This window comes from Protobothrops mucrosquamatus, unplaced genomic scaffold (assembly GCF_001527695.2).
Source record: "Protobothrops mucrosquamatus isolate PMUCROS unplaced genomic scaffold, P.Mucros_1.0 scaffold2619, whole genome shotgun sequence".
In the NCBI taxonomy this organism is placed as follows: Eukaryota; Metazoa; Chordata; class Lepidosauria; order Squamata; family Viperidae; genus Protobothrops; species Protobothrops mucrosquamatus.
Genome location: NW_015388673.1, coordinates 36776 through 64332, shown reverse-complemented (window position 1 = coordinate 64332; position 27557 = coordinate 36776). Strand labels below are relative to the sequence as shown.

At 39.3% G+C, this 27557-nt stretch overlaps 1 protein-coding gene across 1 annotated transcript in view; it reads left to right on the top strand.

The window, feature by feature from the left end:
• LOC107296057 (low-density lipoprotein receptor-related protein 2-like) overlaps positions 1-27557 on the top strand; it is a gene marked incomplete at its 5' end in the record, with an annotated part of 105657 nt that overhangs the window by 42313 nt on the left and 35787 nt on the right. The window contains 20 exon segments of the mRNA XM_015825399.1: positions 591-830; positions 1103-1222; positions 1896-2012; positions 3637-4014; positions 4796-4810; positions 7411-7659; positions 8534-8745; positions 9158-9342; positions 10329-10557; positions 11502-11679; positions 13502-13630; positions 15850-16016; positions 16395-16538; positions 16682-16791; positions 18290-18467; positions 19312-19525; positions 21020-21259; positions 22432-22620; positions 23198-24118; positions 24964-25129. Of these exon segments, the coding sequence (XP_015680885.1) occupies positions 591-830; positions 1103-1222; positions 1896-2012; positions 3637-4014; positions 4796-4810; positions 7411-7659; positions 8534-8745; positions 9158-9342; positions 10329-10557; positions 11502-11679; positions 13502-13630; positions 15850-16016; positions 16395-16538; positions 16682-16791; positions 18290-18467; positions 19312-19525; positions 21020-21259; positions 22432-22620; positions 23198-24118; positions 24964-25129 (4381 nt within the window).

Genomic DNA, 27557 nt, shown 5'->3' with positions numbered 1-27557 from the left:
TTTCTATCCTGCATTTCCTCAAGTTTGTGCTATAAATTCTAAGTATTAGTCCACAAGCTTTAAAAGGGCATAATTGTTTGAAATATTTCTGAAATTCAAGTTTCTTCCAGAATAGACCCCTGGCTATTATATGTTCAGCAAAATTTTATGGATTCCAGATTTTTTTTTATCTCATAACATTAGCAGTTAATAATAATAATAATAATAATAATAATAATAATAATAATAATAATAATAACAACAACAACAACAACAACAACAACAACAACAATAATACCAGTTTTATACAGTTTAATGCATATGTTGAATCCCTTTGCATGCCAGAGATGTGTTTCATCACAAAAGTTGTAGTTTACAAAATGATGCACACATAGATAATCCTGGTGATTTTGGGCAACACCATGACACATAGATATCTATAATCTTTACGTAGAAATTTGTGGTAGGCTTATGAAGTGGTCTTCATATAATCCAAGGAGATTTAATGGATTGTTTTCTTCTTTAATAATGGTGGAAATAATCATTAGTAGTTCTGTGTGGAGTCAGAGCATATTGTAGAAAGCTCTCCATATTTTCTTTTTTTTATTCAGACAATTCTTGTGCTACATCAGCCTTCACCTGTAGAAATGGCCAGTGCATTCCCATTCGGTGGCGATGTGATAAGCATAATGACTGCCTGGACAGGAGTGATGAACTTCAGTGCCCTACACAGGGCCCAACATCATGTCCCACAACCTTGTTCACTTGTGATAACAGCAAATGCATTCCCAAAATCTGGCTTTGTGATACCGATAATGATTGTGGCGATGGGTCAGATGAAAAGAACTGCAGTAAGTATAAGAAAGAGGTGGACTCCATAAGCTGTAGCCTTGTGGATGTGTTTGCATTGTAAGTCTTAGAATTCTTAGCTATACTGTATGGCCTATGGCCAGTGCTTTAAGGAGCTGTAGGTCTTAAAACAAGTGGAGGTTTTCCTAATTTTTCTCTGGAACATTTGGGAAAAAGTGATAATTGTGTATATATTTGTGGGTGTCTGTGAGTGCATGCATGAAAGACATTGTATTAAATTGGACCTTTTTTTTTTAAAAAAATGTGTTTATAGCCTTCACAGATGCATGTGAATTCGGTCAGTTTCAGTGTCCTGATCACAGGTGCATTGATGCATCTTATGTTTGTGATGGAGATCAGGATTGTGTGGATGGAGCAGATGAACATGATTGCAGTTAAGTATCAGATCGATTTTACTCTATTTTTTTTCAAGTTATGCTGATTCAGCATTATTGGTATGAACAATAAACTTATAAGAAGTTAGCAGGTAAAACTAAATGTTAAATAAGAAGAAATACTTGTTTAGACACTGGGACTTCTCCATGCTGTCCTCCCTTGACCCTGCAGTGTTTAGATATATTAAGTCTGCAATCTTAAAAAGATATGCCAGCAACCATGGTTTTTATTGTTGCTGCAATGCTTTACTCTCCAAAGTCAGAAAATTTATTGTGTCCTTTTTTGATGTCATAAAGATTGAAAAGTGGTGCTCAGAGTTTTCCTAATTTTTCCAATATATCTGAAACTGGATATAATTCATTTCCCTCCAGTCTAGTTAAAAGATTTTGGGATCATTAGATGCTCTGAAGATAAAGTTTGTACGTTGTATGGTTAGATTGCTCTGACACTGTAATGAAATTACCCACAGAGTTTCTCAATATGTGTGAGAGCTCTTTAGAAGCTCTTGAACTTCAGAGGCAGTGATCCAACTATGTAGCTTCTTCCTTCAGATACAAAGAAAGAAAGAGAGAGAGATTTCGTTGTGCTATTTCCTATTGTGTTCTCACTCCGTAGTATGACTAATAACAACTTGCTTAAAATTCTTATGGCCCTTTTCTATTTTACTGTAGTCTACAACTGTAGTTCTACTGAGTTTAAGTGTGCAAGTGGAAACCAATGTATTAGGAACTATTACCGGTGCGATGGTGTTTTTGACTGCAACGATCATTCTGATGAGGCTGGTTGTCGTAAGTATAAACAAATCCATTTCCGTATTATTAATGAAGTGAACTTTAAGAAAAAGGGTTGGAAACACCTGCTCCAGCTAAGACGAAATGTCGACAATACCTGATATTTATGCACCCTAATGTAATTTTCTTAGTGACGGCATGACAAGGGATTAATAGTTATGCATCTTCTGGGAAATATATTTATAGTTTTAGAAACGAGTATAATTCAGATACAATGCCTTATGTGAATTTTCCCCATCAATTTAAATGGTATGCACATTAGATTCTAGGTCTAAAAATAAAGATTAACTCCATAGACAATAATGACAATAGTAGAGAAATATAGTTGAGTAAATAAAAATAATTAACTATTATAAAGCATAATCATTATTTCAATATAGTAAATGATCCTATTCTGCCCATGTGCATTTTAATATATGCAGGCATTTCTTTCTTAAAATTGTAGTAAAAATATTAGGTTACATCTTCCCCAAAAGTATGACATCTCTTGCTGCACATTGCACCCATATAAACTTTCTCAAGTAGAAAGATCCTGTCTCTGAAGAATGCCCTTCTCCACATGCATTTTCTTTTTTTAAAAAATAAATAAATCAGTAATTCATATAAGAAATAATTAATCATCAAGTGCCATTCAAAGGATACTGCTTGTTTATCTGCCCAGTAATTAAAGTCTTTTGGATATTGATTTCAGAATGCAGACACATGCACATGCAGATACACACATACATACACACACAGCAAATGAGAGAGTGAGAGAGAGTGAGTAAGTGAGAGAGAGAGACCTACAAGCAACACACACACACACATTCACACACACATACACACACACACAGACCTTCAAGCAACACATACACACTCAGAAAGAGAGAGTGAGTGAGAGAGAGAGACTACAAGCAACACACACACATACATACTGAGAGAGAGAGACCTACAAGCAACACATACACACTCACACACACAGAGAGAAAGAGTGAGTGAGTGAGTGAGAGAGTGAGACCTACAAGCAACACACACACATACATACTGAGAGAGAAAGAGAGAGAGAGAGAGAGAGAGAGAGAGAGAGAGAGAGAGAGAGAGAGATCTACAAGCATAAAAACAATAAACTATAATTTGTCTTTTTCTCTGAAACCTCTTTGTATGGTCTCCACACCTGTTCAAAAGGGTTGAAAGATCCTTTCTTATCCAGTTGGATGCAGCCCTGTACTATACCATGGAATGACTTTACCAGTAAATTATTGGATAAGTTATATATTTAAAAACAGACTTAAATTCTTTGGAGAGTTCTAGTCATACAAAGATTTTCTAAATGCTACTTGTTGAAATTACCCTTCTGCCCGCCCACATACACATAATATTTTCTTCACAACATGTGTAAATGAGCCTTGCTGTTACTACTTCCAGGTAAACCACATGATTTGTTGTTTGCTTTTTGCCTTGATGGGATCAATAGGCAGATTACTTTGTCAGCAGTGTCGCTTTAGTTATTCTTAAAGAACAAGAATTATATTTATTCTTGATTGTCTGGTTACCTTTGACTTGTTTGCTGAGGATGAAGGGTGGTTGACTAATACTGTACAACAAGGAAAAAAAATCTCTGCATCTTTAATGTGACTTCCAGCTACAAGACCTCCTGGAATGTGCCACCAGACTGAATTCCAGTGTCAATCAGATGGCAACTGTATCCCAGCTAATTGGGAATGTGATGGTCACCCTGATTGTGTGGATGGCTCTGATGAACATCACAGATGTCCACCAAGGACCTGTCCTCCTTCTCTTTTCCGCTGTGATAATGGAAACTGCATCTTTCAAGCTTGGATCTGTGATGGTGACAATGATTGCCGGGATAGGAGTGATGAGAGGGACTGTCCAACCCAGCCTTTCCGGTGCCCCAGCTGGCAGTGGCAATGCCCAGGTCACAGTATATGTGTAAATCTCAGTAAAGTATGTGACAATCTTGCTGATTGCCCTAATGGAGCTGATGAATCACCCCTGTGCAGTAAGTATATTTTTAATGTACAGTTCAAAGAAAGCCTTCAAAAACATATCTGACAAAGTCACTTAAATATCATTGCTTCATCATTCATAGGCTTATGGTAAAAATGCAAAACGAAAACTATATCGTATGCAGTTCTGACCTCAGAAGAGGACTGGGATTATAATGATAAAAATGTTGAGGTCATTCCTCATTTTTATTCTCACACTAAATGCATGAGGCAGAGGAAGCTGAGAGAAGGGGACTGGCCCAAAGGATCTGCTGAATTGTATAGTTTAGTGGGGATTTGAATCCAGATTTCCCTGGTTTCAGCTCAACAGTCTTCATGACTACATCATATTGAAATAAAAAATATTGCATATAGTTTTCTGATTGCTGGAAATAGCATTATTAGTGGCTATTTTGGGCTATCTATTAAGTTGCTAATTTGCTACAAATGAAAACATCCATGTTTGAGTTTTTATGAATGTGGTTTTTATTTAGGTGATTTTAAACTTTTAATATGTTTCGCTTCAGGCTTTACTACTCATTTCTTTAAAAATGCTATGTTTATAATTTAAGATTGGGACTTAATCAGTACTTGCTTTCAATTTAAACTAAATTTAAACCAATCTTTAATATTTCCCTTAATATTTCTAACTTTTATCTGATTTTAATCTCAAAAATTGCAAGGGGCAGAAGTAGCATTGGTACTGATTACTGACAATGTTGATTTAAACTTAATTCTAACTTCTTTCTTTCTTTCCTTCCTTCCTTTTTCTAACCAATCAATGCACAATCTCAGATGAGCCTCAGCCAGGTATGATACTAAATCATATTAGATTCACAGCTTGATAGATTTGGATTACATGTTTTAAATGAAAGGTTGTTTACAAAAACAGGAACATTTGCTATGATTGAGATTGTTTTTTTCAGAACTGATATTTGAGTGTAAGAAATCTACTAGATCAGAGCAACAGCTCACCAAAGCGAGCTTTTTGTTTCTTCCTTGACCTATTAGATGCCCTTAAGTAAACCTCAAGCAAGACATGAGCATAGTAAAATGGTTTACTTGTGTTCCCCATTCTCTGACTATTCATTAGGTGGTTATTGCAGTGGGAAAGGACCCACTTCTTGTTCAGCCATAATATTCCTTATTAACTCAGCCAATCACCTTTTTCAGGTAAAAGTCAACTCATCCTCCTTGTATGTCACGTTCTTTGGCATCTCCTTTCTTAAAGCACAGTTATTTATTAAGAAGAATGGGATGGCTTTCTAAGAATTCCAGCAACTGAATCATTTCCCATCTGCAATCAATATATTCCAAAGTACATTAGGATGGAATTTTCCTTATTTCCTCTGAGTGCCATTCTGTGAACCTTTAAATTTGTGTGTCTTGCTGCCCTTGAAGAAGGAGCTTGCATATGGTCATTTATTAAACCACATGTTGAAATCTTATCAGTCTGGGAGCCAAACATTCCTATGATCCAGAGATGCCTCTACAAATTTTAATCTGTTTCTATGTATGTATAGGAAACCAGTTGTTTCATTCCAAATGTAGGTTGTTCTCATATGCCAAGCACCCCAATATTTGGAAGAAGTGGGAGGGGAGAGCATATGATCTTCTTTTCATTTAGGAGGCATCCCGGTATTAATGAATAGGGCTGTGGTTTTGAAGGTCTGTAAACAAAAGGGTCCCCCGCTGTAAAAATGTTGCCTTTTCCTGAAAGAAAGAGTAAGTCAGTTAACACTGCATGTCTGATAAGGACAGCTTCAATCAAATCTGTCATTTAGAAGTCTCAAACCAGCTTTCTATCCCCAAACTGCAAAACTCGGCTATGAAGCTAGACTACATTCTGCATTGGAAGGAGAAGCTTCCTCCATTTTCAAGCCCAAAGACTGAACTTCTGAGGTCATTTTGTCTTAATGGCCTTAATCCATGAGTGCCCAGATATATCCCATGGCTTCTGTCAAGCTCTATATGCCACTTTATATTCCTTGATTAAATTTAAATTCTTCTAAGTAAATGAGAAAACAGAGTGCTGTTGAAGGTCGATGTCTGTGGACGTTCTCAGCCATCCAGGTTATGGCTGTCCCAAAGGTGCTTTCAAAAAGGCAACTAGACTTCCTTGATTTTTCTTGAAGATGTTAATGACTGGCTGACTGCAAACAGTATAAATCCTTTCCATTCCTCACCAATTAGTTAGAGCTGAAGAAATTTCTTGGGTGAGAAGTGAAAGGTTTCAAGAAAAATAAGGTCCATTCGCCTTTTTGAAAGCACCTTTGGGGCTGTTGAAGGTCCCATCTTCACTTGTGAGGCTTCATTATATCCCAAAGGGATTCTAAGAATATTACAGTTATAGGTAGTCCATGCTTTGTTGGGAAGGCTGTCTTTCGATCTCTCCTTCTTCTCCAATATGAGCCCTGCCCAAAAAATAGGAAGCAAAGGTAAAGGACTCTGAAGAAATAGAAAGTATTGCTAAAGGGAATAGGGGATACAAGATACCAGTTTGCCTTATGCTCAATGCTCTCTTTGTGACTAGTCCATAAGGTGTCTTAAACATTCAAAAGATGCCCACTACTAAACAAGTCTGGGGACCCCACTTTCATGTAAAGTAGAGAATGCTGCAGCCCACCCTTCATATTCTAGCCATGGTCACATAAGCTAAGGAGAGGCAAAAGGGAGCTAAAATTATCCAAGGTTTCTTGGTATTCACTTCTGTTGTAGAATGACTTCTTGACTTTTACTTTTAAAAACCCCAATCTTAAATGCTGTTTTCTTTTGGCGTATGTGGTTGTGTAATTAGGCCTAGAATTACTGTAACCGCTAATTTTGTGATTAACTCATCTCCTTTTTGTGTTAGAATGTGAGGGGAGAGTAACTTGCCTTCTCTGTTTAGAATGGTTTAAAAACTGTTTTGTTTTGCTGTTATTAAGGCCAAAGGGCATTAAATAGAGCTGAGCACCCTCTGACTGGGGAAAACACCAGTTATCAGTCACCTTGACTGTTTTTCCTTTGCCACATTGCTTTTTTGCAGTGAGGAAAAGAAAAAGAAACCAAACAAAACAGAAAAAGACAGTCACTGCGCAGGGAAGTGGCAAAGCATAAAGATATGGGTCACGGCAAGATACTGTATTGTCTTGGCTACAGAGGGAAGAGGGGTTCCTACAAGGCAGGATAAAGTGGGAGCTCCCATCTAGCTCCAGCTCTAGAGAAAGGCTGCACAATTACCATTATAGAATGTTCTATCTACTAAAGGCTCACCCCTGTTTCATGATCACATGGGACGCAGTGTCAGTCTTAAATGTGTGCATCAGTAACATGCGGTGGGGGCCATAGGATGGTGGTTTGAAAAACTCATCTCATGAATCACAGGTAGGTGACCTATGTTGATAGCATTCTCTCCAATTGATTTACAGACCAGGAGACCTGCTTGGATAATAATGCAGGCTGCACACATGGATGCATTCAAGGCCCTTTTGGTGCTCAGTGTTCTTGCCCTTTTGGCTACCAGCTTGCCAACGATTCGAAAACCTGTGAAGACATTAATGAATGCGACTCTCCCGGATTTTGTAGCCAACACTGCCACAATGAAAGGGGATCATTTAGGTGTTACTGTGATGAAGGTTACATCTTAGAATCCAATGGGAAGACATGCAAAGTAACAGGTGAGGGATATAAGGTGATAGGAACAGACACAAAGGCATAATCATATCCTGGCTATTCTTTGCCAGGTGAGAGGCTTAAATATTGTCCACTCATTTGAATATAGTCTATTAGCATTAGCATATTCATGGCAGATTATAATTGCAGTTACCTTTACAAATTTGATTACATCAGAAGTTATTACGTGTTGAGTACATGGATAATTATTTAAAGATATGTTTGAGATGTTGAGATGTCCAGTTGCTAAAATTAACACAATCAGTGTCATATGTAAGTAAGTATTTTTGCTTCAGGGAATCATACGTACAATGGGACCTGAAGGCTTTTTGGCTCAGGTGGCATAGAACAATTGTTTAACTCAGGGGTCTTCAAACTTGGCCCTTTTATGACTTGTGGACTTCAACTCCCAGAATTCCTCAACTAGGCACACTGGCCTAGGAATTCTGGGAGTTGAAGTCCACAAATCATAAACGGGCCAAGTTTGAAGACCCCTGACTTAACTAAAGGAATGTCTGCACAATATAACCTCCATTTCTGTCATGAGCAAAACATTTACATAGTCTATTGTAGAACACAAGAGACTGACTAGACTGAGTTGGCCTATTAACCCATCTAGCTCAATCCAATGATTGGCAGCTCTTTAGATGTCACAGCTCAGCTTGGAAGTGCCAGGATTAAACCTGAGATTATTGGCACGGAGACTGTGTATTTAGCCCTCCCTATACCATCATGAAATCATGCCTTTTCTAATACTGTGTATTAAATACTGTGTATTTAATGCATATACTGTGTATTAAATGTGTATGCCTTTTTGAAATGGAATGTCCTCTAGATGTTGATAGTTAAAGGTTTGTTTTTAATTGCCTGTTTTTGCAGAATCTGGGAACCTTCTCTTGATGGTGGCAAGCCGTAACCAAATTGTCGTTAATAACATAACTTCCCAGTCTCAGCGCATTTTTTCTTTGATTCGAGATGGAAGGAACATTGTAGCTCTTGATTTTGATTCAGTGACTGAAAGAATCTTTTGGTCTGATATCAGCCAGGACAAGATTTGGAGTGCTTACCAGAATGGAACAGATAGAAAAGTAGTAAGTCTCTTGCTGAATTAAGACAGTGATTGTATGTCCAAATTTTATGGAGCTCTATGTGCATCCAGGTTCTGATGCATATTCCTTTGTAAATAAATACACATAGGAAGATTAGAGCCAGTGAAGCACACACTGCAGAGGAGATAGGATTAGTAAGGGAACCCTGTTTCCTGAAAAATATGTTGATTTTGTTCATAAATGTTTATTTTAGAGTAAGAATTAATATTTTCTCCCCAGTGAATTGATAATTTTAGAGAGATTAGAGAATTTCACTTTAGTTAGTCTTGCCGTGGAGGAGGAGATAAATAATACATGTTCTCTTCTTTTATAAAATGTAAACTAACTTTAGTCCTTTTCAATAATAAAAGGTTACAAGGATGCCAATACAATGGTTTTCCATGACTTTGTACAGGTATTTGACAGTGGTGTCACAGTTACAGAAAGCATCGCAGTGGATTGGATAGGCCGCAATCTTTACTGGACAGACTATACCTTGGAAACAATTGAAGTCTCCAGACTTGATGGAAGCCATAGGACTGTTCTGATCAGTGAAAATGTGACAAACCCAAGAGGGCTAGTCTTAGATCCCAGAACTGAGTAAGTTAAAAAAAAAAAAGTTGACTGTAATATAAAGTTTTTTAAACATTGGCTTTAAGCATACATTATCTTCTAATTGTTGTCATGTATTTTGCAGTGACGTGCAATAAGAAAGACTCTTTGGAGTCGGTGTTATAGCAAATAATTATGAAACAAAAAAACTTTAAAATTGATATTACATTATTGTAGGCATTCACGTTGCCAAATCACTTGGTTGCATATCATAATTTCATGAAACATCTGAGTGGATTCGTATGCCACCAGTTGACTTCTGAGTTGTAGCAAAAACCTAGTGTAGGGGTAGGCAACCTTGGCTCTTTTATGACTCATGGACTTCAACTCCCAGAATTCCTGAGCCAGCACAGCTGGCTCAGGAATTCTGGGAGTTGAAGTCCACGAGTCATAAAAGAGCCAAGGTTGCCTACCCCTGACCTAGTGCAAAGCTCAGTTAATGATAGCAAATTACAAAATCACATCTAATTTGAGAACTAGAAGGTCCATTTATACCACATGGCCACCTTAAATCTACTCCATTGTAAAGCAGTGTCTTATACAAGCAGAGCATGTTTCACTGATTGTCAAGTTCTGTAGTCCAATCTGTTGCAGCAGCATTATTATTCCCATATTGCAGATAAAGTTTGGTCCAGTGGTTAAGACACCAAGTTAGAAAGCCGGAAACGCTGAGTTCTAGTCCCACCTTAGTCATGAAAGCCAGTTGGGTGACCTTGGGCCAGACTCTCTGATCCCAATTCACTTCATGGGGTTGGTAGAGCAAGGGGTATTAGATCTGCACACTGCTTTGAGTTGTTTGTAAAAATAATAAAGGCAGGATATAAATAAAAAAAAAAAATAAAAAAAAAATCTGAGAAATAATGGCTTACCTAATGCTGTGAACTGGCAGAAGTGAAATGTGAATCAGGAGCATCCAGATTTATAGTGCTAAGCATGTGAAGCTCTTTATACCATTAACCTGTTGTTTTCTGCAGTGGTCATGTGATGTTTTGGACAGACTGGGGTCAGAATCCCCGAATCGAAAGAGCAAGCATGGATGGCACGTTACGAACTGCCATTGTCAGCAGTAAGATCTATTGGCCTAACGGACTCTCCATTGACTATCCCAACAAACTGTTATATTTTGCGGATGCCTATCTTGACTACATTGATTTCTGTGATTATAATGGAAACAACAGGCGGCAGGTGGTGGCAAGTGACTTGGTATGAAAAATAATAATAATAATAGGGAAATGGATGACCAGATTGTTCAAATGTTTATTATCTAATATCTGATTTTGTATATTCTGTTGGCTGAAGCAGAAAATTTTCATGATTGAAAAGAACTGGAATCTTTGTCCTTCCGGGATAAATCCAGCAAGTTATCGAGTTTATTACTGCAGACTTTTGAGTGCTAGCATATAATCAGCACCTAAATTATATTATATGATTTAGGACCATGTATAAAAAAAAGATCACAGCTTGTTGGCTAAATATAATGATGCTGCAAAGCTGTTGTATATGTTGCAAGCCATCTGTTGTGCCATAAAATTTCCTTGAGCTTTATTTCAGCAAGGCTAGGAAGATGTCTAGAAATCTTTATTTTCACATTGATTTATAAAATGTATTGTCCGCCCATCTTATTGTAGGATAATGCTATAAACCAACACAACTGTTTCTCACATTATGTTATTATCTGGATTCTTACAGGCATAAAAATATGTCTATACGTATACAATTAAAACATAAATCAAACATTAAAACCTAAGGGCACATGGAGAGGGTGGGGGGTGGAATGGGGAGAGATGGGATCTGTTCTAAGTCGATCAACCACTTCCATTGTGCTGTTCCCCCACTGGGACCCCAAGCTGACTGGCAAAGCCATGTCTTTAGGCCCTTATGAAAGGATAAGACAGTTAGGGCCAACCTCACATTGGGGGCAAGAGGGTAGGAGCAACAACAGAGAAGGCCCTCCAGCCAGAATAATCGGGGCCAGCAGAATGCCTCCTTTGCCAGCAAGAATCGGACGGGCCAATCCCAGTGGGGTGAGACGGTCCCTCAATTAACCTGGCCCCATCCCATATAATGTGTTACTTCAGGATAACAATATCGAGGACATTGAATGGTAATGGAAACTTTTGCCCTTTTTTTAAAAAAAAAATAAATAGATATTGCGGCATCCTCATGCTCTCACTGTATTTGAGGATTTCATATATTGGACTGATCGATACACCCATCGAGTCATCCGAGCAAACAAATGGCACGGGAGAAATCAAACAGTAATGATCTATAATGTTCATCAGCCTCTAGGGATTGCAGCAGTTCATCGCATGAAACAGCCTCCTGGTAAGATTGGTCAGCAAAAACAGTAAACAGCTCAGTCTTAAAAAGCAATTTTTTAAAAAACAAAAACAACAACATACTGCAATGACAAGCTCTGTGCTGCTTTATAACATGTTTTTTTCCCCTTTTAAATATTAACAAGACTTGGATTTCTTCCAGTCTGTAATGTCTGCCAATAAGTTGAAGCTGCTGATTGATGATAATTGCCTTCTGGGACAATAATAAACCCCTATACAGTATGTGAAAAGTTTTGTATCTGTGGTGGTGGCAACAGCAGGTTGTTGAGTGTGTGGATTTGTGTAATAGATTGGTCCAAAACACTGGAAAGGGATGTTTCTCTGCAGATTTTGTGTGTGCGTGTGTGTGTGTACGCACAGTTGACAACACTTTATTGTGTATGGAAAGTGAGCCATCTGCACCTGCCCATGTAGCTGGAGAAAACCTTTTGAGAAACTACTTGAGTCTTCCAAAGGACCTTGCTGCTTAATGCTTCAAAGGCAAGGAGTTAATTTACGCAATCCACCATGAAGGCAATCCCTTTCCAATGGTTTGCTTTTCCTGATGTTTTTGTGTAACATCATTCAAATGAGATGTTTTTTTCCTATGAATTTCAATAATCGACAGTGTAGAAGAACGCTGTGACTCCTGTTAAATGACATAATTCTCCCTCCAAAACCTCCTAAAAGAGTATGTACAGAAAACAGCAAAGAAACAGCAAGAAGTGTTGAATTAGTTAAACAGATAAAAGGACAGGGGAAAAAGGGAAGCAGTTCTTTTCAATTGCCCTGTTGACACATCAAAATCTCTATTTTTTTTTACATCTATCTATGTAAGAAAAAAGGCAGCTTGGAGAAGTGGTTAAGGCGCAGGCTGGAAACTGGGAGACCGTGAGTTCTAGTCCCATTTTAGGCACAAAGCCAGTTGAGTAACTTTGGGTCAGTCACTTTCTCTAAGTCCTAGGAAGAAGGCAAGGCTAGATAACTTTGCCAAGAAAACCGCAGGGATTTATCCAGTCAGTTTCTGGAAATTGGATATGATTGAATGGAAGGAGAAGAAAAAAATCTAAGGAAAACCTTTCCTGAACTCCTGTGCTAAATCTCTATTACGTGCAAGAGGACATCCTCAATAGTTTAGAGCAGTGATGGCGAACCTTTTAGAGACCGAGTGCCCAAAAACTGGCCCCGCTCCTGCCCCACCCCCTGCCCCACCCCCACTCCACTCCCTGCCCTGCCCCCACTCCGCCCCACCCTGCCTGCCCACAGGGCCACTCACCGCCTCCAGGGCCCGCTGCAGATCGCCCGGGCAGCCCAGCAGCACCACGGCAGCCACGCCCTCTGCCCGCGCCCCGCAGCATCAACTGTGCGTGTTGGGGCATGAGGGCAGAGTCTTGTCTATGCTGCCTGGCTGCCATGTCCTTGGCTGAGCTGCTCCATGTGGGCCACGCTCGGGGGCGACTTTCCTCCAGGGTGGCTGCTGGTGAGGAGGGGGTCGTGGGTGGTGGCAAGGCTGGGGCAACCGCACATGTGCCCACAGAAAGGGCTCCGAGTGCCGCCTCTGGCACCCATGCCACAGGTTCGCCACCACTGATTTAGAGAAATAGTTAGATCCAAAGGGGAAAGAGATCTTAAATCTTGCTCATTTGAGCAGTTTTCTCCTAAAGAATCCACTCTTATCTCAAGAGAGCCATCCCTGATTCTCTAGACATGGTACAAAACATCAAGCTCAATACAGTGTGCAAAACTAAATGTCACCTCAGTAACCTTGTCAAACTCTCCATTTTTTACTTACGATTTGGGGTTCACAAGTGCTTTTATTTTTCTCCCAGGTATCAATTTCTGTGACCGATCCTCCTGTAGTCACCTCTGCTTGCTTTCTTCATCGGGTCCCCGATTTTATTCCTGCGCCTGCCCTTCTGGATGGACTCTCTCCCCCGATAATGTGAACTGCATGAGAGGTGGGACCATAAGAGAACTCTGTTTGGGAATAAAGAAAGAGAAATAATAATTAAAAAAAATTGTGCTGGAGTGGGTTTCTCAAACTGCAGGATGTAGGGAGGGAAAACCACTTGCAGTTTGATGGTTGGTATTATCATCATCATAGATCTTGTATTTTATTTATTTATTTTTGCACTTGAGTCAGAAGCACTGAGGCGCTTCCGGGTTGAAAGGATTAGCTGGTGACATTACCGTTGCCTTGGACATGCCCAGTTGGGGGCTCCTTTCATGTCCCCGGCAGGAGCTGGAATGAAGGACGAGAGTTCAACCCTCTCCACAACCACTCTCGGGTCTCAAACACAGGCTTGCTAACCTCCTGTCCGGTGTTCCAACCACTTGAGCCACCATGCTCCATCTTGTATGATGATGAAGGGGAAGATCCCAAAGGTGCACTTTGTCCTTCCAGGATAAAGGCAACTGGACTTTCTTGTTTTCGCTTCTCATCCAAGAAGCTTCTTCAGCTCTGACTGGATGGTGGAGGAATGGAAAGATTTATACTCCTGCAGACAGCTGTTCATTTGCATTCTTTTAGCGAGTTGAGTCGTTAAAGCTACCTGGAGGCTCATCTGAGTAATGCAAATGGGTGTGGAGCCTTCTTGGAACTGTTGATAGTTGATAGTTATCTTTGGGATAAGGGTGACCTGGATGACTGAGAATCTCCATAAACATGAAGGGGAAGAGAATTTTGCTGTTTTATGGAAGGAATGACATGAGACAAACCTTTAAAAAGAAAGAATTAGAAAGAAAAATAAAGGGGGGGGGGGAAAAGAACATGGGATACTAATACACAAAGAAAAATGCATTAAACAGCCACAACCAGTACTTCTACCTGGAAGAATGTTGTTTACATTTTACTACATAGTTGCTACTAAACAGTGATGGAATTGGAATACATTTACTCTACATTTAGAGCAGTTTTCAAAGCTTGTTGTTGTTGCAGTAATTCTGGAGCTAAGGAAAGATGTGTTTTAGTCAGTAAATAGGAAAGTCTACAACTAATTATGCTGCCAAGCAAAACCAGTAGGTATGTGACAGATATTTTATGCTTTAGCTCTTGGGCTTTTTTGGAATGATGTGGAAACTAAGGACGCAGTAGTTCCTCTTTTCAGTGAGTGCAGTTATCTAACCATGGACAGCTCCATCTGAATTTTACATAGATGATAATTTAAAGCAAGAGCTTGTTCTGTGATGGGAGGAACCATAGAAGCCAGCACACTGCTCCTTTACTAGGATAGGATTTTTTGTAAATTCTGGCTAGTCCTGTCATTCAGACATGGTCTTACGTTCTCTGAAAATGTGCTGTGATAAAACCATATTATGATTCATAGCATGTGTTCAAACACATCCTAAGTTTCTATGTGATGCCCTCACAAATTTGTGGGATTTCAGTGGGACTGAAACTTAAGCATCTTAACTGGAAAGAAGGATATTAATAGTTCCCTTCCTCTGACAGAAAGACTTACTTCGTTTGTTTCAACCCAATGGGATTTATTTGCAAGCAAACATTCAAGGATTGCTTGGCAAAAAATAGAGAAGAAATTATAAATACTGTGATGCTGATGCTTTATGAAATACCATAGTTGCCATTAATGATCTGGAAGGAAGGGGGACTTACTTCCTGGGATTGTTTATGACTCTTACATTATTTCACTTTCCTATTTTCTCTGCATTAACCTGGATTTGTAATTGAAATTATGGGCTCCATGGAAAGAAAGAAGTGTGTTTTTGGAGCTTTCAGCATACTATGTAAATACGCAGTTGTGATGCTTGCATGTCAAGAATATACTGCTGAACCATGTGCAAAGTGATAGAAGATGTTTGTGTGCCTCCTGGAATGTTGATGTTCAGGAAGACTGACTGATTTTAAAGACGTCGATACATTATGGAGAGAAGGAGAGGAAGGAGTCATAATTCAAAGACAGAGCACAGGTTTTGCCTGTGGAGACTTCAGATTCTGCCTTTGCTAGACAGACTCAAAAGATCTCTATTTAGAGAGCCGTATCTAGTTACTGGTACAAGTTACCTTTCAATATTTAAGTGTGTTTGGGAAAACATCATGAAAACATGCGGTTCTTTGGATCTAATACATCTGGACTTTGGGAAACCACAGGATTTTGTTTTGTTATCTGCAGGAAATATATAAGAATAACACTCGGCTTTTTGTGCTGTTCCTTTACAGTGGAAAAGCCATTCCTTATAGCCGTAAGAGATAGCATCATTTATGGTTTGTCTCTGAACCCTGAGGAGAAATCCAATGATGCCATGGTCCCAATAGCAGGAGTTCAGAATGGATACGATGTTGACTTTGATGATTCAGAACAGATGATCTACTGGGTTGAAAATCCAGTAAGTGTATTTGATTGTTTAGAACAGCAATTCACTGGAAAAACTCTGCCCTGATATTTTTGTTTGCTGTCCCATCTCTGTTTTGGATTAAGAACTAAAGAGTAAAATCACACTGTACCTATGAATTCTTACCTTGAGAATAAGCGAATGGATGTTATGTCTGTATAGACTAAACCTACTTAAGATTGCATTGTGTCTTCTTTATGAGTTTCATTAGATACTTTGGATTATTATAGTTCAAGTAACAAAAGCAAATATTCTTCTTTAGAACTCATGATAGTCAGTGATGATATCATGCTAGGAAAAGAAGGGCAATGATTTTTCACCTTAGCCTATTCTACATCATTGTGTTATATTCTCACTTTTTTTTATCCCAAGGGTGAAATTCATAGGGTGAAGTCAGATGGCACAAACAGGACAATCTTTGCCCCTGCTGCTGTTATTGGTACTCCAATGGGCCTGGCTTTAGACTGGATATCTGGAAACCTGTATTATACTAATCCTTCGACACAATCCATTGAGGTAAGCCTTCCACTTCCAGAGAGGCATGCATTTATATTTAATCCCACAACACCCCCAGGCACCAAACAGCACAAGAATCATATAGCATAATTTTCCCTGCCTTCATTTCTGCTCCATGTAACCAGATCTCATGATTTCTAAAGGTATTGACGCTCCACAGAGAAACCATCTACCGAAAAACTTTGATTACCAATGATGGTACTCCTAAAGGATCTGGAAAACCACTTGGTTTAACTGTTGATCCTGCTCGAGGGTGAGTTTAATGCAGTTTCGGGAGCTGTTTAAAATGTACTAAGATATTATTCTTTAGCTTCTTGGCCCTACAGTCCTTCTGTAAAATTAGATTCTGTGGTTCTGGGAAGAATTGTTTACTAAATAATAAATCTTCCAGCGTAAGGGGATAAACAATAAGTAGAGATACTCCTTTATTGCTGCTGGAATTGGTTATGTCTAGTTTAATGAAGAGAAGGACGAGGGGGGACATGATAGCAGTGTTCCACTACCTCAGGGGCTGCCACAAAGAAGAGGAAGTCAAGCTATTCTCCAAGGCGCCTGAAGGCAGGACAAGAAGCAATGGATGGAAACTGATCAAGGAGAGAAACAACCTAGAACTAAGGAGAAACTTCCTGACAGTTAGAACAATTAACAAGTGGAACAACCTGCCTCCAGAAGCGGTGAATGCTCCAACACTGGAAGATTTTAAGAAGAGACTGGACAGCCATTTGTCTGAAATGGTATAGGGTTTCCTGCCTGAGCAGGGGGTTGGACTAGATGACCTCCAGGGTCCCTTCCAACTTGCCTCTAAAACTTGGGTTATTTCTATGTTTATATTTACATTTATTTAAAAGGCCTAATGTTTATCTCTAGCGTAAAATTTATAATATCTTGCCTTATATTAGGACCATCAAGTTCTCAGAATTTAGTAATGTTTTCTTTCTGTAGTTTTCTATTAGACTAGTAATAAATGACTGATATATTTTGATTTGATGAATGTTGGGTTTTGGTTTTTTTTGCATCATATGCTAACCGAACTTCTGGATTGGTTCTACCAAATGTATGTTGCCTTTGCTTCTCTTGTAACAGTGATGAGTGGAAGTTGCTTCTTCCATATTCTTTTGGTCAAACATCTCCTGGTGTTTATGGTGGTTTCAACTGAGCTGGCTTTCTTCACTCTTTGCTTTTCACAGTGATGAGTAGTCAGCAGAGCTTTTTTGTTCACCCAAACTAAAAAAGAAGGAGAGTGAGCAGAGCCTTTGTGAAACCTCTTTGCCCTGGTTCTTTTCCAAGGACTTTGAAGAGAAAGAAGACTATTAAATCTTGGAAGATTGAATAAGGATTTCATGGCCTATAACTAGAATGTGATCCAGAGGTTCTCCACAAATATACCTAAACAATGGCTTATTGTTAATATCCACAGCAGCTACAATTCTGTTTTAGCTGTATGCCTATTTCTGGGTGATAAAATTAAGCAGCAATTGTGGTTTATATAAACTTGACTAAGGGAATCCTGTTTCTTAGAGTGCAAATGTATGACCACTTCCTCAGAGTAGGCTTGTCCATACAACCATTTGTATACTTACACTGATCCAAAAATAAGCCCTAGTGACCTCAGTAAATTTTACTGCTAAGTATGTAACAGCAGTCTTTGAATTAATTTTCCAATCCCTATGCATTTTGATTAATAAGAGGATTTTATATATATACACCATACCTTACCTGTTTTTTGATTGCTGAAATAACATGTGTTGCAGAAAATTGTATTGGACAGACCAAGGAACAGATAGTGGGATCCCAGCAAAGGTTGCCAGTGCAAACATGGATGGCTCTGATATCAGAACTCTCTTCACGGGTAATCTAGACCACGTCGAGTTTATTACCATTGATATCAAGGAACAAAAGCTTTATTGGCCAGTCACAAGCACTGGAGTGGTATGTATTCAGAAGTGTCCCTACACATCTTTGCCTGCCAGCAATCTGCAGCTTAAATATAGAGAGGCTACATGCCTTAAAACAGGAATGATCAGAAGATGGATGTTAGGGAAAAGAATGGATCTGCTTACACACATTCAGAATGTACTCAGTGGGGTAGCCAGAATTTGAAAAGGCTTTAGGCAAGTTACTCTCAGCAGGTTGCCTAAACGTTTTTTGAGTTTCTTCTGGTACTAAATATTTCTGGTCATTAAATTTTAAAACACATAAATCCAAAATCTACTTCAGATTTCCTGTTTCTTTGTACAAATAAATAGCGTTTATTTTCACTTCCCATAATATTAAAAAAGTAGGGAAAATAGCTTCATCAAGAAGAAATACAGATACGCATAAACAAGGATGTAAAAGAAAACTGACGTTTATTCAGCATGGCTGATAGGATGATGTAAATCCTTTGAAAATGGTATTTCAGAATATGCAGGATTCTATATCCAGGACTCTTTTTTCCCCAAATTGTTAAAGCAGTCATATATTTTTCCAGGCTCATGCGTCTACTTCAGAAGGGGCTATATTTTCCAACTGACCTTTCAAAGGAATTGCATCACCTTAATGCTAACTTGATCTGAAATGTTGCTTCCATTTATGCTTACTAATTCTTTAAGGAATGAGATGACATGTGAGTGGTTTGGGAGGGGGGAAATGCTTAGTTTCTCAAGACAGGCAAGGGAAAAGATAAATAACTGTCAAACCTCAGGTCCACCTTTAAGATATGAGTTTACGATTTACACTCATAAAGGGCCAGTTTTGCTTTCATTTGTAGTATTCAATTTTGATAATCTTCTAGATTGAACGAGGGAATGTGGATGGTACGAATCGGATGACTTTGGTTGTTCACCTCTCTCACCCATGGGGACTGGCTGTCTATGGTTCTTTTCTCTACTACACTGACCGGGATTATGAAGTCATTGAACGGGTTGACAAGTCAACTGGAGCAAACAAAGTGGTGCTGAGAGACAACATTTCAGGATTGAAATGTCTCCGAGTGTATTACCGAGATGGTAAGTATATAATAAGCCTTTGAAAGCTCTTTCACATGCTCAGTATTTTGAGCTGATTGTTTTGATCGTACATTTTACTTTTTTAAAAAAAGTATTTAAAAAAATCAAGAGGGAGCAATTTCACTTCATATTTTAGGAATCAAGCAGTAACATCTCTGCATTCAGGCTAGAGTAGCCATGATTTCATGTTTGCTTTTTTATTTTTTGGAAAAAAAAACCCTTTATCCTCACAAATCAGCTTAGCTCATGGAACTTTACAATTTAAGGGGGGGAGAACACTTATAAAATGCAATGCACATAATACAGGTAGTCCTCAATTTATGACCACAATTGAGCCCCAAATTTATGTTGCTAAGTGAGAAATTTGTTAAGTGAGTTTTGCCCCATTTTATGACTTTGCTTGCCACATTTGTTAAGTGAACCACTGCAGTTGTCAAGTTAGTAACCTGGTTGTTAAGTGAATCTAGCTTCCCCATTGACTTTGCTTGTCAGAAGTCACAAAAAGTGATCACATGACCCAGGAAACTGCAACCATCATAGATATGAATCAGTTGTCAAGCATACAAATGTAAATCACATAACAATGGGGATGCTGCAATGGTCATAAGTGTGAAAAATGGCAATAAATCACTTTTTCAGTGCTGTTATAACTTCAAACGACCATTAAATGAAGCTTTATAAGTCAAGGACTACATGTAACATATTTACAATAAAAATTTAGCTGAAGACATAGTCACATTAAACCACATTCTGTCAACCCGCTGACCCTGGCAGTTTGGACTATGAAAAATAGGGAGGGAACATTTCAGGTGGATCTGCCTGGGAGGAAAAAAAACATCTATAAGCACATCCCTAGAATATATTTCGATAAGTTGCTCCTGGATCTCTTTATAGGTAGTCCTCAGTTACTGATACTAATTGGGAATGGGAACTAAGTCATGAGGTTGTAAGGTGTGTGACATCATTGACAGTGCTGACTTATGATGGTAATTCCGGCAGTCCCAGTTGCTGTTGTTGGGTGAATCCTACATAGTCATAGCATCTTGCAGTCACATGATCAACCTTTGTGACTTCGTGCTGGCTTCCCCATTGATTTTGCTTGTACGAAGCTGGCAGTGAAGGTTGCAAATGACAATCATGTTAATTGCAAGCTGGTTGCTAAGCACCCAAGTCACGGTGACATGACTGTGGGGACGCTGCAATTGCTCCATTTGCAAGGATCCGTCGTCAATCTTCCTCATTTAGCACTTGTGGTAACTGTATGATTGCTGAACAAGTGGACGTTAAGTGAGGGCTCTCTGCATTGTGAATGATGTGATACAAACGTGTTAATTGGTAATGTGCATCTTCATATTGATTTTTCTAGTTACCAGTTGTTTGTGTCAGTATTTCATTTGTGAGGATTTTCTTCTTTATAGAAATGCCTTTTTCATTTCCCCCATCAAGAGTCTTCTGCTAAGACTCAACCGGCACTTTCATCTCTCCCTGCTTTAGATTCTGGGGGTTCCTCCAATGGCTGCAGCAACCACGCTGGGACTTGTCAGCATTTCTGTCTGCCTGTGCCCGGGGGCCTCTTCTCTTGTGCCTGCGCTACTGGCTTTCAGCTCAATTCTGATAATAGGACCTGCTCTCCATACAGCTCCTTTGTCGTTGTTTCCATGCTGTCTGCAATTAAAGGATTTAGCTTAGAGACATCTGACCACTCTGAAGCAATGGTCTCCTTGGCAGGAAGAGGTGGGTAAACTTTTGAGGGGAGAGCTGCAACCTCTTAACTTTCTGACATAACCTCCCACTTACAGGTGGCTCATTTAGGGCACAGAGCTTGTAAAATGTGTGTGTGTATTTTTCACTGTGGCTGGAATTCTAGTAGCTCAAGACAACAAAGCAGAACGATGTAAATCTAGGCCAAAACCTTTTCAACTAAGAATGTTAGATAGGAATCTACAAAGGAGTAGGACCTAGTGACCAAAGGGCAAACATCGGCTTTTTATGAGGCGTTGAGGTTGGCGTTAAATGGCTTTAAGTATATTTTATTAAATTTCTACAAAAGATAAACTATAAAAAACAAACAAGGAATTAAGGGGGAAAAACAGGCAAGGGGAAGGTACAGAAAGAAAAAAAAGAAATGAAAAAGGGCAACTTCCAGCTTTCTTCAATATAAGATATATTAACATTTTGACTTAAAATTCAATATTACCCAGTATTTATATAATCATAAACAATTTGAATGGTCAAATCCCAAAATTAATATAACATTTCTTTAAACGTCTTTTTTGAACATTTGGACACTTTAAGAAAGAGAAACAATGAAATAGCAGAACTGCTTTTTTTTTTTTTTTTCAAATAGATCATCCAGTTCCAACTAGTGATTTTTTTAAAAAATAGTGCAATCCTTTAAGTGTCTGCTTAGAAGTAAAGAGTTGGATTGTAGAGTAAAGGAATTTCACTTTCCAGTCCAAGTTGAAAAATGGTTCCTAATCATAAAAATATCCTGTTGGGTTATTTTAGACACCAATATAGGGCTAATAGTGAGGGGATTACTTTTACCCAATATTGTAAAGACTCAGCAATATTTTTGCAACTACTGGTTGATATTTGTGGAGGTGGGCAGTTGAGAGACATAGAACTGTAACAGTGAATGGGGGTGGACCCAACTGGTCAATTTTTAATGTTGGGGTGTGTGTATGTGATTTTTTTCCCCATTAGTATATAGGACATTAATTATCACATTTTCAGTTCTCATCCCAAATCAAGGGACTGATGATTTCACGTTAAATTTTAGGAATGTTTTGGAGGATTCTAAGGGATGCTGAGCAAAGGGAATGTTTTATGGAAGTCCTACTACCACATATGTCTATTAGAATGCTGAAATAAACAACATGCTTCCTTAATCTTAAATCTTGCAGGGAGAAATGCATTGCATGTAGATGTTCACATGCCTTCAGGTTTCATTTTTTGGTGTGACTTCAGCAGCCAAATTCCATCCCAGAATGGAATTCGTAAAATCAAGCCAGATGGCTCCAATTTTATGGATGTTGTCGCAAACGGGATAGGATACAATGGTATCCGTGGCATTGCCATTGATTGGGTAGCAGGTCAGTACTATTCCGGCATTAAAAAAAATGGTTGGTGGAATTTGCCTTAAATTGAATTTCATGAGATATTAAGACCATCTGTATTTACTATGAGTGAAATTTCACTGAAATCAATAGGATTTTTCTCTCAAATATTTAGCTGAGGTTATGGATAGTACCCTGGCCCTAATTTTCAATGAGTTATCCAAATTATATTTAAAAACATGATGATGTGGAATAGCTTCTATCAGTTCTGTTGATCTTCTAGAATATCCTTATTTTTCCAGCTAGGGTAAGGCAGTGGGGAATTTATTCAATCACGATCGAGGAAATATGTAAAGTTTAGCCATGTAAATCAAGCTTAGCAAGGCCACTTCAAACCATGTTAATTGTTTAGGCCTTTAGATATTATATTTGTTATTAAGTCAATTTAAAATATATTTATATCTGCATAGAAGCTAAATTGCAGGATTTTTCTTAAAGTTTCTATCTTATAGATGATACGTGTTATTTTGTATAAAACTGTACTAAGTTCTGAAGCATGTATTATATATAACAACAGAATTTGGTGTTTTTCATTTTATTTTTCTGTATGCAGGAAACCTCTATTTTACCAATGCGTTCTTGACTGAAACATTTATTGAAGTTCTGCGTTTAAATACCTCTTATCGACGAGTGCTACTTAAAACCACAGTGGATATGCCAAGACATATAGTAGTCGATCCCAAGAACAGATACCTCTTTTGGGCAGACTATGGGCAAGATCCCAAAATAGAACGTGCGTTTCTTGACTGCAGCAACAGAACTGTGTTAGTGTCTGAAGGAATTGTCACGCCGCGCGGTTTAGCAGTCGATCATAGCACTGGTTATATTTATTGGGTGGATGACTCCTTAGACATGATTGCAAGAATTTCTCATGATGGTGGTGAGCCTGAAATTATCCGCTATGGCAGCCGTTACCCAACACCATATGGCCTCACTATTTTTGAAAACTCTATAATTTGGGTGGATAGGAACTTGAAAAAAATCTTTCAAGCCAGTAAAGAGCCAGGAAATACCGAGCTGCCAATTGTGATAAGAGACAACATTGACTGGTTGAGAGATGTGACTATTTACAATAGCCATTACCAGTCACAGGCACCTGCTGATGTCAACTACAATCCATGCCTAGAGAATAACGGAGGCTGTGACCATTTGTGCTTTGCACTTCCTGATCTGCAAACACCAAAGTGTGGGTGTGCATTTGGATTGCTGGGAAGTGATGGGAAGAGGTGTTTTATTTCAACAGATAATTACTTGATCTTTGCTTTGGAGAATGCCCTTAGAAGTGTGCACCTGGATCCTGAAAATCATAGCCCTCCATTCCATACAATGACCGTATCAAGGACTGCAGTAGCTCTGGACTATGACAGTGTGAACGGTTTAATATATTTTACTCAAAGTTCTCCACCAGGCCCAGGAAGAATCAGCTTTATCAGTATCTTTTCTGGAAGTAGTAATCCCACAGTAGTAGCATCAGGTAAATACAAGAATTCAGAACTTAGCTAAGATACCTTATAGGCAATCTTTTATGTGAGTTTCTCACATAGCATATGCATTTTCTAAGAACATAGAACTAAATATTTACTCAGAAGAACACCCAAAGTGTATATTGGATTGTAAGCTGCTTCTTGGAAGGTATTTTGCAAAAGTTATTGAAAGTATGATTACAAGGAAGGAAAATTCATTAAGTATAATAATATTCAGTTAGTGGTGAAACTAAGCATGTTCTTCTGAGTAAATGCCATTGAAACTGAAATTTATTTCATACATCTGGGCCCTACTGATCCATTTTCTGACAAGCCAACAATTTATATTGCCTTTTGTTGAAACTTTAAACCTTTCCTCAGCCAGGACATTACTCCAAAATGAGTTAAGAATTATGTAAAAACATCACAAACCTAAATACTAACTTGGCATGGAATTAGGTCATTGCAGTTTCAGGCAAATGAGCCTTCTGCTAGACACAATGCTTTTAACTGCATTGCTTATTTGAGTATTGACATTGGTAATATGTAGCCACCATTCTTCAGTTTACTTGTGATGCTCTTTTTAAAAAAATGAAGTTTGCAAGGGCGATATACCTTTCAAAATACCAGAAGTGCAGAAGCTCTTAAGAAGACTGTTGCATCTTAATCCAGTGACACAGGTTCTTCTTTTTTTTTACTATGGGATTAAAAACCTTCCCGTTTGATTCAGTGCAAATCCCCCTGATAATAGTTGGAACTAGAACAGAAGAGGTATTTTGAAAAGTTTTCATTACTAGGATGATTTTCATGCTCAGATCTCTCTTGTTCTATATTGTCCTGTTTGATATGTCTAAAGATTTAGGAGCTCCAGATGGCATTGCCTTTGACTGGACCAACAACAGACTTTATTACAGTGACTATCGCAATCAGACCATCAGTTCAATGGCTGTGGATGGATCTAATCGTTCAGTAGTGGCTCGTGTCCCACGGCCAAGGGCTATTGTCTTGGATCCTTGCCAAGGGTAAGTTGCCCATTCTGCATTAGGAAACATGTCTCTGTTTCCAGTACAGCTTTTCTCTCTAACTTCAACTTCCCAACCATAATAGCGCAATTAATAATGAATGAATAATAAATGTTGCAATTAGTAATGAGAAATACCCTATTACAGAGGTCCCCAACCTTTTGGGCACCAGGGACCGGTTCCATGGAGAGAGATTTTTCCATGGATTGGAGGGTGCGTGGTTTTGTGTGCTGCCTGCATCCTGAAGATGGGGCTTTGCTTGTTTGTGCAGACCGGTTGCTGGCATGCCACGGCCCGGTACTGGTCCACAGACTGGGGGTTGGGGACCCCTGCCCTATTATACCTTGTGTGCATGTACAGATTCTTTTTTGAGAATGCATTCTTAGGCAGAACATTCTTAGAGCCTTGAGTGGCTGGAAGGCAATCCTTCCTTTTCCCATGGAACTAACTAGGTCTGTTGTCTGTCCTTCAGAGAAAAAGGCAGAACATAACTGCCATAACAAAACAGCTTGCATTGTGTGTAGGAGCTGGGCAGTAGTATGAAGCTTATTCTCCCCATTGCCCAATGCTTCCTTTTAATGAAGGATTTTCCTCTGATCAGGGAGGATGGTCATAAACATAATTTGTACCGCTGTATTGTTATCACAGTTTGTCAGTCCTACAATGTAGACCAAACTTAAGAAACCAATGCCATATACTGTAGATCAGGACTACTTTTGTTGGAACAACTATAGTAATGGAATCTTGCAAGTCTGAGTGTACTTTCGTCCTCCCTCATTTTATCTTTGTATGAACTAAGGAAGGGTCTGTCTGAAACATTTTCTCAAATTAGTTTCATGGAACAGACACAATTCCTGCTTATCTGACCAATGGCTTGGTAGTGGCTCTTTCTCCTGTCCTTTAAGGCCATCCTCTACACCAGGGCTTTTCAACCTTTTCACCCATTGTACCACTTTTAGGATATGGCAATATCCGAGTACCACCAGTCGCCTAGCAAAGTGTCAAAAACTTGATGACCAAAAAAAAAAAAAGGAAAAAAGTAATAAAGTACAGGTAGTCCTCGATTTACAACAGTTTGCTTAGTGACTGTTTGAAGTTACAATGGCACTGAAAAAAGTGCCCCCCAAGCCACAGCCGAGCAAGACACCTGCCTGCCCACCCAGCGGCGCTCTTCCTCCTGTCCGAGGTTTTCATTGTTGTGAGCATTTCTGTTGAGGATTGGCAATGGTGGTGGGTTGGGGGGTGTTTGGTTTTTATTCCCCCCGTCTGATGGGTGGTTGCAGCAGGTTTTGGTACTTCACATGACCCTGGGACACTGTGATCGTCATAAATATGAATCAGTTGCCAAGCATCTGAATGTAAATCACAAGACCCTGGAGATGCTGCAACATTCCAGCTGATTAGTGCTTCTTCAGGGCTAAGCAGAAGCACCAGGATCAGCGCCGAGCTCCAGCTGGAGCCTGGCGCTGATCCTGGCGCTTCCACTGAGCCCTGACAGCCCTGAAGAAGCGCCAATCAGCTGGAAAGCAGCACTGATCCTGGCGCTTCCGCTGAGCCCTGACAGCCCTGCAGCTCCAGCCATCTCTCGGTCAGGCTTGTGCGGTGCTGCCATTGGTTCAGCTCATTCCCCTCCCCCGCTACCACTTTTCTAGGATGGTCGCGTACCACCTGCCAGGTGCCAATGTACCACAGGTGGTACCCGTACCACTGGTTGAAAAGCCCTGATCTACACAATGGCAAAGGTGAAGGTCTCCATAAAGTCCTCTTTTCCAACTGACTACATCTTAAGAAGAATCAGAGGGAAATAAACAGAGCAGGCCGTAGCAGGAAAATGAAATAAACAGAACAGTAGCTGGGCAACATAGATGATTTGACTCGGGGCCAGAATGCCAATTCATTATTATTTTCCAAATAAACAATACTGGGTTTTTCTGGTCACTGCACCTTCTAGTTTGTCATTCAGTTAGGACAGGGGTGTCAAACTGTCGGCCCGCGGACCGGACGCGTCATGATTGAAACCACATCCACCCCATTGCCGGCAATGGGGAAAAGCTCGGATATGTCGTGCGACGTCACGTGACGTCGCAAGTTTGATATGTCTGAGTTAGGAGAACTAAAATGCAGGGAATTTCAGACATTACCCTGTGTTAGTTTCAGACAATCTTTAAGAGGCTTTGCATAAAGCACATTGTGAATTTTTTCAGTGTTGTAAAACAATCATTTCTTTGTAGCTTGACTGTAATTTAATTTAGGGCAAAGGTGTCAATGTTTGTGATTGCTGGTGTTAGTGGGTAGCCTGTTGTGAACCCCTATTCTAGATTTACTTCCTGTTTGTAATATGGTTTAGGATCAGGCCGGGTATCTCCTGAGTTCATCCAGTGAAGGCATTGGAGAAACCAATGAAGCCTCTTTGTTCTTCCTAGGTTTA